Source organism: Aedes albopictus, chromosome 1, assembly GCF_035046485.1.
Source record: "Aedes albopictus strain Foshan chromosome 1, AalbF5, whole genome shotgun sequence".
Taxonomy (NCBI): domain Eukaryota; kingdom Metazoa; phylum Arthropoda; class Insecta; order Diptera; family Culicidae; genus Aedes; species Aedes albopictus.
This window is the reverse complement of record NC_085136.1, coordinates 77,560,164-77,572,449: the sequence shown is the minus strand read 5'-3', so window position 1 is coordinate 77,572,449 and position 12,286 is coordinate 77,560,164. Positions and strand designations below refer to the sequence as shown.

The window sequence follows — 12,286 nt, the reverse complement described above, 5'->3', positions numbered from 1 at the left end:
ACAAAATCATCAAGTTAATAATAGAATACGGTCGATAAACAAGAATATGATATAAAAAGTTTGGCTTAAAAAGAAAAGTGTTCTATCCTATAAGATCGAAAAAGCTAATAGGAAGAACACGCCGCGATATAGACATACCTCTATGAACGGAGTGCGAATTCCGAAAAAGCTACCGATCGATAGAATTTGTGATGAAAACAGGACAATACATAGGCAGTCGGGTGCCTGAAACTTTTGCCAGTCTTGGTAAGGTGGTATGAACTACCAACCAAGCCGATCTGTTTAAAAGCACAGGTTGCACGGCAGAAGTTTCACGCATTCGATGTATTCGTTCAATACATGGCCTACTTGCCTAATTTCACCTTCTATAAATTTTCACACTTGTTCGCTACCTAGCGAATTCTATCATATCTATCATTTCATTATCCACTTTGATCTCTACTCCCTTATACTATGAGTAGAAAGAGACCGATATAGCCACAAAATCATCAAGTTAGTAAAATATAAAAACTAATCAATCATTTGACGCATCGATGACATTCGTCGGTCTTCTTCTTATTTTTATAGAAATAGTTTTCCTTAGGTAGTGCGATAACTGGTACAGGCAAATTCTTAAAAAGCTTTTGCCCGGTGTCTTTTTTATGAGTAGGGTAAGTGTGCCCATCGTTGTGGTATTAAGGTAAATTCATTTTAAAAACAATGATCGTATCATCTTATGAAGGGTTGCAAAACGTTAATTGGTAGTTTTCTATCCAAATTTGCTTGGAAAAATATAAAACTATCGTTTCTCTCTGTTTTCGATCATAAATCGCTTACCACAACATTAGGCACACTGTTCCTATTATGGAGGTAAAATTTAATTTTGGTTCCTTTTGTTGCGGTATCCCATTGAAATCATATGGGATACCGCAACATTAGGAACACTACCGCAACAATAGGAACACAGCAGCAAAAATTTTAAGGAAAATATTTTTTTAAAATAGGCTTTTGAGCAAATCTTAAGCACACAAATGGTGCAATCTCATAATTTAAGCATAATACATCTATTAATAATGCCTTTTGGTAACATTGAAATAATAATTGTAAGAAATTGAAATGCCTTATTGCAATGAAAAATGTTCAATAAAGAAGTATTAGGCAGCCAATTTCTTAACATTCATCTAGAACGCTTAAAATAGGTGGTGTCCAAAATACATTGCATGTTTTCTACTGTTAATATATTTTGGTCATCTGACGAACTACATGGGGATGCTGTGCGATTGCATACTTGGAGGCGTATTCTGTGGGTCTGGCGATATTTCCTCGATTTTAACAAAAAATTGTAATAGTTATCAAAATAGATGGCTGTTAAGCGGCAAAATTTGATTATTTGCAAGAACATATTTGTTAATTTATGCTACTTCCATTATTCAGCAGTATTCATGGCTAAGCATTGAGATAATAGCCCTGTCCAAATTATATATACCTAAGGGTGTCCAAAACATATATTCGGTGTCCAAAATGCAATTCTAACAGGCGATTGGAAAATGTGATTTTCTCAGCTTAAAATGCTTTCGTTAAGGTTTTTGTCACCAGGAACGCAAAGAACAATCATATTATAAGCGTATTGATAACTTTGCAAAATAATCAATTGCTTTCTAAGGAAGCAAGGGGACGATTTTTCCAACGTTGTCCTCAGCCTGTCCAAAATACATGAATTACCCTAGGTAATCAAAATTTGAACCAAATTGCGGCTTTCTGAAGCAGTACAAATTTTAAGTGATTTTTTCTCCCACATGGAAATAATTTACTACGGTAAAATCGTATGTACATGAAAGCCACGGGTATAAGCTTTCTGTTAAATGGTAAAAAGTTTGTATTTGCACCGAATTTAATTGAAATATATGATTTTTCATCAACAATGATTTTAATCTTAATTTGAACCATCGTAATCATAATTTGAACCAATTTTAATCTTAATTTTTGTTATTGTGTAATTTGTTATTGTAGCTATCAAGTTGGAGGTCCCGATAATCCGGGGAAAAACTGAGGTATGCATTGCTTCAGCATATTTCTCAGGAGACGTTGATGATGTGCCTCCATCTAGTGTTGTAAGTTTCATTAATTATTGTAAGAGAATAAACGCTCAATTTTTGATTGGATGCGATGCGAATGCCCATCATACCATTTGGGGCAGTACCGATATTAATAAGAGGGGTGAGGATCTTTTGAACTACATTTCGTCTAATAGCATAGACATATGCAATAAGGGAGATTCTCCCACTTTTATTAACACAATTCGACAGGAGGTTCTAGATCTTACGATCTGCAGTGACCTGCTGTCGGAATAAATTGTGAACTGGCATGTTTCTGATGAGGAATCATTGTCAGATCACAAACATATCAGGTTTGATTATAAAGCCGGATCAAATTTAATTGAAAGTTTTAGAAACCCAAGAAAAACAAACTGGGACTTCTATCGCTTTTACTTAACGCATGAAAATGCATATAAATGGGAGCAGATCATATCTGTTTCACAATTGGAAAGTGCCTCTGATGAGGTTATTGATAAAATGATCTCATCATATCATGCTAGCTGCACAATCCAACAGAGGTCATCCAACAGGGATGTCCCTTGGTGGAATGACAAGCTAGCAAAACTGAGGAAAGAATCTAGAAGATTGTTCAATAGAGCAAAGGCTACTTCTTCTGATTGGGTTCAATACAAAAAAGCCCTAACAGAATATAACAGAGAACTGAGGCTAGCCAAACGAAAGGATTGGAGACGGGTGTGTGAAGACATCAATAACGCTCCTGCAGCTGCAAGGCTCCACAAAGTCCTTTCAAAAGACCATTCTAATAAGCTTGGAAAGCATCAAAAAGGAAGATGGCAGTTTTACTGTCGATTCTTCTGAAGCTTTGAAAGAGATGATAAAGACTCATTTTCCGGGGTCGATTCCTTACTCGGCTGAAGATCAGGACTTAGACAAGGTAAACCATGTATGGTCGACAAATGCCTATCAGAAAGCCTGTGAAATCTTCACGCCATCGAGGGTCGAATGGGCACTGAGTTCTTTTCAACCTTTCAAATCTGCTGGGATAGATGGAATCTTTCCAGCGTTACTTCAACAAGGGAAAGGAGCGATTGGTCCGCTCCTAACCGAAATATTTAGAGCCAGTATCACTTTAGCTTACATACCTAAGGCATGGCGTAAGGTTCGTGTTGTTTTTATCCCAAAAGCTGGCAAAAGGGATAAAACAACATCTAAAGCCTTCAGACCTTTACGCCTTTCCTGTGTTCTGTTAAAGGTCATGGAGAAAATAGTGGATGACTTTATCAAGTCTACCAGCTTAGTAGAAATGCCTCTTAGCAAGTTTCAATTTGCTTATCAAACAGGTAAATCTACAATAACAGCGCTACAGTCGCTAGTCAGCAAAGTTGAGAAATCGCTTCAAGCCAAGGAAATAGCCGTGGTTGCTTTTCTCGACATTGAAGGAGCATTCGATAACGCATCATACAGCTCAATGCGTTCAGCAATGGAAGCAAGGGGCTTGGATAAATGCATTATCGAATGGATAATATCGATGCTTAAAGATCGAGAAATCTCTTCCGTTCTTGGAGGTGCGCAACTATCAGTCAGATCTGTGAAGGGCTGTCCTCAAGGAGGAGTACTATCGCCCTTATTGTGGTCTTTGGTAGTGGACGAACTCCTTAAAAAGCTTATTAATCAAGGTTTTGAGGTTATTGGATACGCAGATGATGTAGCTATTCTGGTACGTGGAAAATATGACGACACGATATCCAGCCGGCTACAATCTGCGTTGAATGTTACCCCCAAATGGTGCCGAGAGGAGGGATTGAACGTAAACCTTTCAAAAACTGTAATAGTACCTTTTACTCGAAGGTTGAAACTAAATCTTATTGAGCCTTCTTTAAATGGAGTTCAAATTCAGTTCTCGGAAGAAGTTAAACATCTTGGGGTAACTTTGGACAAAAGACTGAATTGGAATTCACATTTAAACAATGTTTTAACTAAGGGTACGAATGCCCTTTGGGTCTGCAGCAAAGCCCTAGGAAAAACCTGGGGTCTTAGACCAAACATCATTCACTGGATTTATGTTGCGATAGTTCGGCCTAAGATTACTCATGCTTCACTTGTTTGGTGGCCCAAAACAAACGAGGTAACCTCTCAAGGGAAGCTAGGTAAGCTACAAAGACTTGCTTGTATATCGATTACAGGAGCAATGAAAAGCACTCCATCAGTTGCTTTGGATGCCCTTCTCAATATACTGCCTTTGCATCAATTTGTTAAACTACAAGCGGCAAAAAGTGCCCTGCAGTTTATCCGTTACAATAATGTACTAGATGGGGATCTTGTGGGACATTTGAGGACCATCAAAGACTTCAAATTAAACATGGACATAAAAACAGTAGACGATTGGATGATAACAAAGACCAACTGTGATGTTCCCTTCAAAGTGGTGAAACCATATCGCTATGTTTGGGATGCTGGTGGGCCAAGTTTACGTCCAGGTTCTATTGTATATTATACTGATGGGTCCAAGATGCGTGAAAATACAGGAGCCGGTGTTTTCGGCCCTGGTATCAGTAAGGCTATACCAATGGGATGCAGTCCCACTGTATTTCAAGCAGAGTGTGCCAACATTTGTCTGAAAAGAAATTATAGGTTTGCTAAGATTTGTATATTTTCGGACAGTCAGGCGGCTCTAAATGCGCTAAAGGCTTTTACTTGTCAATCAAAGCTAGTGTGGGAATGCATTATTTCTCTGAAGCAATTGGCCAGTAGGAACGAGGTAACTTTATACTGGGTGCCCGGTCATTGTGGAATTCTGGGAAATGAAAACGCCGACAATTTAGCCAGACAGGGTGCAGCATCAAGCTTTGTAGGCCCTGAACCTTTCTGTGGAGTTCCTGAGTGTGCTCTTCGGATGAAACTAAAAACTTGGGAAATGTCCACGGTAGAATCTAATTGGAATGCCACGGATACATCCAAGCAAGCGAAAAGGTTTATAAAACCCAGTGCAGAAAAAGCCAGGTCCTTATTAAATCTAAACAGAATAGAATTGCACTACGGACCCCCTGTTCCGGGGGTAAAAGTCCACCAAACAGGGAACCCCAATCCAAGGTGTCAGGCGACCCGTGCTGATGGATGAATGATTGAGGGGGTTTCAAAGATGCTCGATCGTTAACGGAGCCCGTAACGTGGGTAGATCACCTTTTCGTGTTGCGTTACGGAGTAAAATCTACCGAAACCTAGTGTCGTCCTACTTTTCCAATTTTGGAATATGCGTTCTGGCAATTCAAGGAATCATAGTATTTAGTCCTTGTCACTGGTATCGTGGTGGCTAACGGTCTCTGAATAAAACTAAGTTAACCAACTTTACTTTGCGGATAGTTAAAAACCTCGCCGTTCGAGGCTAAACTTGATGCAAAGGACATCAAATCGGGTTAGGGATCCATGTATGTACTAACTCTTCAAAGACAGGTAAGTGCTGGTATGCAAGGAACATACTAGAATCCTTATTACTGAACATATGTTCCATTATTGGAATGGTATTGCTGCTAATGTTAAAACCCGGGTTCTAAACTTCTTACTGGAGAGAATTTAGCAGTAAAACAAGGGTGATGCTAGGTTTCCGATGCATGGCCAATATCAGTACTCTTGTTTTGTTTTCTAAGAAAACAAAACAAAAACTGTATCAAAATCGATACTTTATTGCCCCTCAATGGCAATTGAGTAATGCGACATGCACTACACTAAGGATACGGGTAATGTCACAATAGATCTAAAAACTGGTCGCAGTGACAATCCCGAACAGGAATAAAAAAAAAAATCTAAACAAAAAAGATCTCAGGGTAATTACTGGTCTGATGACTGGTCACTGCCCGAGTAAATATCATCTAAGTAAGATTGGAAAAATCCAATCCTCCGAGTGTCGTTTCTGTCAAACGGAAAACGAAACTGCTGAACATTTACTCTGCAACTGTGGAGTACTATCCAATCAGAGATTGGCGGATTTTGGTAAAGGGTTTCTAGAGCCCTTGGTAATTTGGCGAAGTAATCCCAACAGGGTAATAAACTTCATAAAACGAGTTGTGCCTAGTTGGGATCAAGTGTTACATCAACCATTGTCCATCACAGCTCAATTGTGACAGGATATTTGACTAGCACCAAATTAAATATGGGTCATACCACAATATTCCTAAATAATTGTCGCAGTGGTTAAAAGGCTCTACAGATGAGGAAAATCTTAATTTGAACTACTGGCGGCAGCAGCTGGAGCAACTCACAAAACAGCCAATTCCATGCTAAACAATGAAAAATCACATGAATCTGCTATAATTCTCATACCTATTTTTCATTAGGCAGTGGAATCTCAACTCAGAATGTTCGAAATTCTTTAGGAATTTGGAAACTAAATTTGGATTTTTTCATCCCCCAAGCGTAAACAAAGCAATCACTAGCGCAATCTACAGGCCAACACTAGAAGCTCAGCCCCGTTTACTAGTTCAAATTTAGATTACAAATGGTTCAACTTAAGATAACATTCTCCAAGTAAAAATCACTTAAATTTGATAATTTTATGACAAATAATGCGGAATATTATTCGGTTGGTCGATTCTACGATAAATAAGCTTTCATTTGACGTGTTCACATATTGCGTGTGATACAATGCATGAGCTGTACGAGTGCACCGAAAATGTGCTTTCTCTTGGGGGAAATGGGTGAAATCACAGTATTTTTCAATTGCCTGTTTTTCATGACAAAAACGCTTTTTTCAATGCTTTTAAAGCCCATGTTATCAGGTTATATTACGGAAAGCTGTTTAACATCTTTTTCGGGACAATATTTGCCTGAATAGTACGTCGTTTTAATGAATTTTGAAATGGTTCAAATTAAGATTACAATTTGACTAGTTCAAAGCTTGATTTCTTACCCTACGCTCACTGATTTTACCAACCAGGTAAAATCACCAATTACCTCGGTGAACTAGGGCATACACCGTGTCACCTTGTTTTTGAAGCATCTTGTAGAATCATGAAAGTTGGTAGCAGCATGCTTTCGTTCGACTTGCTTGGACTGTTTTTGGCGTTCTAGAGGCTTCGATCAGACATGGGAAAATACCGGTGCGGTTCACTAAATCTCAACACATGTTCTGTACTTTTGCACACCGTGTTTGGTTTCGGTATTGGTTGTGTATTTTTCGTGCATCTGAACCCAACCGCGTTTCGTTTACACAGCACACGGTTCAGTTTCGATTTTCGTAAACCGGTACACGAAAACCAAAACCAAACCGAGACTTCTGGTGCACCAATCTCGGTTGAGTCGCGGTTGGGGTTTCGGGATCAAATTATATGATGTGCCAGGATCAACCAGTGGTACCAAAATTAAGCATATGTTATTATTTTTGATATGGGGAAGTTGTCTGGAGCTCGAAAATGGTGATCTCGAAATCCAAGATGGCGGAACAAAATTCAAGATGGCTGCTGTTTTAAGGGATTTTAACCTGTAAAACCATGCAATATGGGTGTTTTTGATATGGGGAAGTTGTCTGGAGCTCGAAAATGGTGACTTGAAGATCCAAGATGGCGGACCAACACTCAAGATGAATGCTGTTTTAAGGGATTTTAACCTGTAAAACCATGCAATATGGTTTTTTTTTTATATGGGGAAGCCTAAGCCAAAGTCTACGGTCCTTACAAATTTCGAAAATTTTGTATAGACAAAAGTCTACGAGGGGGGAGGGGGGTGTCTGAGATTGCCAAAATTAAGTCTACGTAGTATATGGCCTACTAAATACTAAAAATACCCATATTTCATGGTTTCAAAGACTAAACTCCATAAAAACCCCGTTATCTTGAATTTTTGTCCACCATCTTGGATTTTGAAATGGTCATTTTTGGCCTCCAGACATCTTCCCCATACTAAAACTACCCATATTTCATGGTTTCAAAGACTAAAACTAGTCGCCATCTTGGATTTACAATGGGCCTTTTGTTGGCCTAGCATCATCTTCCTTGCACCAAAAATTATCATTTTGGAATATGTAATGGCTTGTTCCGGCACCACTGCCCGACAATATTTGACTAACTTATTTAACCAGAACTTGTGTGCACAGAAATCTTTGTCCGGTTCCATAAATGTCAACCAAAACCGCGGTTAAGATTTCATAAACCAGAACCAAAACTCGTGCACACGGGTTAATGGTAAACCAAGCCGCGGTTGTGTTTTCGAAACCGATACTCGGTTTTGGTTTAGGTTTCGTGCACCGTGTGCACGAAATCCAAACCTGTACCGGTGTTCATCGCCTATAAACACGTGTTCAGAATTGGTGTACCAAACCGTCACATTTGCGCACCGGTTCGGTTTTTTTCCCATGTCTGGCTACTGTTCGCATTTACCCCAGCATTGACCTTCCCTTTCAGCGGGTGACTGTTCGTCCTGATCTGTTAGAGAGAACCGGTATCCGGTTAGGAACGTCTAAAGTGAATCTTCTAGGGACTCTCCTCCTGAGAAAATCTTCTACGCGCTTCTTTTGAAGGTTTCCACAAAACTTTCAGCCAATCCGTTTGATTGCGGGTGTTGGTGCCGTGCGGATGTGATGAATTCTGAAGGATTCGCGAAGCTTCCGAAATTCACAAATGTTCCAAATGGAGGATAACGTGCCTCTGGAGCCGGCCTTCTGATATCTGTTCGAGGTGCTTGATAGTCGCTTTTACAGTCGTGGATTCGGGCCATCTGGCAAAGGGATCAACGCAATAAACTCTAGAAAGTAATAAACCTGGTGTCGTGGTTCTGTTTTCGCTTTGGTGGAAGCCTTAGCAGCAGTAGCGCAGTGACTACAGCATCGACTCCAGGCCAGTATACGTAGTTTCGTGTGATTATCTTTATACGAACTATTCCGGGATGTCCACGGTGGAATTGAAGCAGCAAGCGGCGTCGAAAGTCTTCTGTAACGATCATCCTTTCCTTGAACATCACGCACTCGTTTATAATACTGAGGAGAGGGATTCACGTCGATTGTGATACAGAAGAGCAGCTCCGGCAACTTGCTTTCGATTAGCTGGCCATGGATTAACAATGTATTTCTTGATTTGTTGGAGGATTTCACATATAGGTACTCGTGGCATCTTACTTCTGGGCTTGAGATGCCAGCTGTATCTCAGAGCGGTTGCACAGTCTTAGGGGGCTACTTTTTGCTTGAATTTCAACTGTTGAATCTCTCGATGGATTTCTCGCTTGTAAGGAATCAGGTTGATGAGGCGTCGATACTCGTCAATTTACGACTGGAGAGTCACTGGTGCTTCAAGTTTTTCGTGTTCCAGGATCGAAAGAAATCTTGCTCGAATATCGTCGAATGTTGAGGTTTCTACTTCTACTCAAGAATATGAGGCATTCGAACGGTAAGGTTTTGGAATTGAAAATCTTCACATGTTCGGTTGACGTGTCCAGCTAATATTCTTAATTCAGTTGAAAATCGCAATTTTCGACTAGCGAAATTGGGGTTTTCTCCAAATCCGTGCGTCGGACCTAACTTCGGAAGTGGTGCGCTGTATAGTAAACCTGGTCCGCTATACAGCGCATCACTTCCGAAGTTAGGTCCGACGCACGGATTTGGAGAAAAATCAAACTTCGCTAGTCGAAAATTCCGGGTTTCAACTGCACGGAGAATAATATTTTCAGATTCGCTCTTCCCCAACTAGAGACATTGAAAATGCTTCAGTCTCGGTGGCATTTTCCAAGAAGTGAATGCAGGAGTCAGTTGCTGCTGCATCCGCGAGATTGTTTTTTCGGTTCGTCGGGTTTTTCGGTTTATCCTTCGTTGGACGACTGAAGACTCAGCGAGTGAAGTGAACGAGTGAACATTCAATATGCTTTGGATGGCATTCTAAACCTATCGGATACTGACACCGAAGGCAAACACAGAAAACCAGCCGAATAAGATTACTTGGTGAGTTCGCTTTTTATATTTGAAAATGAACTGAGTGTCCGCTAAGTGACTGAATGTTTCTCAGTTTCTCAGATATTCTGGTGTTCGTCGTAGTGATGCTTCCATATTTCAATCACCTGTCCCAAATGCAATTATATCCAGTCCAGTCATGATAGCTATCATGTTGAATTGTGAATATTGTTTTGGTTGGTTACAGCAATAGCTTTTAAAATAAATGGAACGTACAATAGCTGGCTATTCGATAAAACTTAAAATCATTTAAATATTATTTTCTCCTGGATACGATTATTGAAGTAAATATCGCTTTCAGATTAAAATTTAGATGAATGGTTTTCGAGTAAAACTGATAAAATCAATGTCTGCAGTGGAAAATAACGGTGCAAAAATATTAACTTTTCTTTCTATCTTTTCAGCCGGTGTTCCTGAACGTGCGAATCAAGACGAGTCAAGGTATTTTAAATTACTGTTCCTGTGATACGCATGCGCATAGACGTGTTGAACACAATTCCAATAGTAGTAGCAATAGTACCGTTAATGTTAATCATATCAATAACAACAATAGCTGCAGTAGTATTTTAGTTAGCAAACTTATTAGCAATAATAGCAATGTGAACGACGCCACTAGCATAATCAGCAACCACAACAACCTCCACCACCTCAACAACAGCAACAGTCTCCTCAGTTTCCCTTCCGGCTTGACGGCGGCGACACATCCCGACAATAACCGTCCTCCTTCCACTGCCACAGCCCTAACAAGCACTGCTCTGAGCACCCTTACTAGTTCGCCACTAGCCACTCTTAACCAGCATCACTGTTCCGTCTGCTTCGATCGCATTCAGTCCACGTTCGATGAGATTCTTTCGGAGTTGGAACTTCCGCTTGGTACCTGTGCCGGTGGTGCGCCATCTGTCGAAAACACCCCAGCCAAAAAGAATCCTCAGGATACGGGTCATCCGGCCAAAGCACCTCCCCCGGTGCGGATCAGCGTGTTCGACACGGACACCAATGCCAACGTTTGCATGTGTTCATTGTACAGCAGTAGCTTTAGCCTGGTAGGTGGCGAATGTAGGCGTAGCCGTTCCGGCTCGATAAGCTGCCCCGATCAGTCCCAGGTGGATACCGGGGGCGGCGGTGGTGGCGTGAATAATCCACAGATCTGCCCCAACTGCCGGAACATCATCAAACACCAGCCGATGGAACATCGGAAGACGCTGATCTCGCGACGCCTCATGCTGGCCAACGACATCATCGTCAATCGGATCGATACTCACTACCTGAACACCTATACCACCACAGCCGGAGGAATCACCTCGACGGCCGCTGGCGCCAACCGCCAGTTCGAACCGTACACTCCCGAAAGTGTAGAATCTCACTCGCCTGCTCCGGAAAGCGCCGACAATAAGCCGGACTTTGACGACGAATCACAGCTCACCGAAGGGGGTGACCTGGAAGACTACACCGCCGACGCTGTAGACAGCCTGCAGAAACCCCTGAAAGAACCCCTTGCGCAACCGAACCTTTCCATAACGAACTCCTCCTCCAAAAAGAACACCTCCATAAGTGGAGGCGTTTCGCCCCGACAGCTTAAATCGCGCCTGGAAAAGCTCAAACGGATCTCGGACCGGCGGAAAACCTACCAGGAGACGAAGGCACTGGCGGCAGCGGCCAACAGCAGCACCACCTTGGGGGAAGAATTGCAACCCCTAGACGACGGCGGGTTGGCGGGTAAATCTAGTCAGCTTCAGGGCAAGGAGGTGGACGAGGTGATCTTTGTCGGAGGGGACGCAGGTCAGCCCATCCGGCGGCATCTGCTGGAGGATGCCGAGAGGCGCAGCAGCGAGCGGAAACTGGTGGACTGCTGTCGGCGGTGGGATTGCTGTGCAATTTCGTAGTTAGTGTGTGCGCAATCCTCTCGATCGCGATGACGAGGAGCTTGTTTGTAGATTCGTTATTTATGTATGTTATGTGTGAATGTTTAAGTTGCTCTGATTGTACTTATACGATTAAGAATTATTGTTTGTGGTTTCAACGTTTTTCTGCAAGTAAAACCAAACAAATGCAAGAAATTAAAATTGGTTTATTTTTATTTACTGTTGTTTGTTTTATTTGTATGCTTAGTTGTTCCGGAATTTAGTTCGTTCAATTAGCGTTTGTAGAGTATAAACTCTGAAAACGAGTCTACTGTTTTGTCTTGAAGCTTGATTTAACAAACCAAATAGTTTCAGTTATTGTACGCTTTGAGTATCGTCCTTCCGAAAGCACAGTGCACCCTTAATCAGAGTTTAATAACGCTTGATATCACACGCCTTAGATACCTGTCTTTTTCTTGTTT

At 41.3% G+C, this 12,286-nt stretch overlaps 1 protein-coding gene across 1 annotated transcript in view; it reads left to right on the top strand.

The window, feature by feature from the left end:
• LOC109422023 (uncharacterized) overlaps positions 1-12,044 on the top strand; it is a 37,782-nt gene extending 25,738 nt beyond the window's left edge. The window contains exon 6 of the mRNA XM_062844885.1: positions 10,368-12,044. Coding sequence (XP_062700869.1) covers positions 10,368-11,846 — 1,479 coding nt within the window. The 3' untranslated portion in view covers positions 11,847-12,044. The remainder of the gene's footprint in view (positions 1-10,367) is intronic.
• The last annotated feature ends 242 nt before the right edge of the window (positions 12,045-12,286 follow it).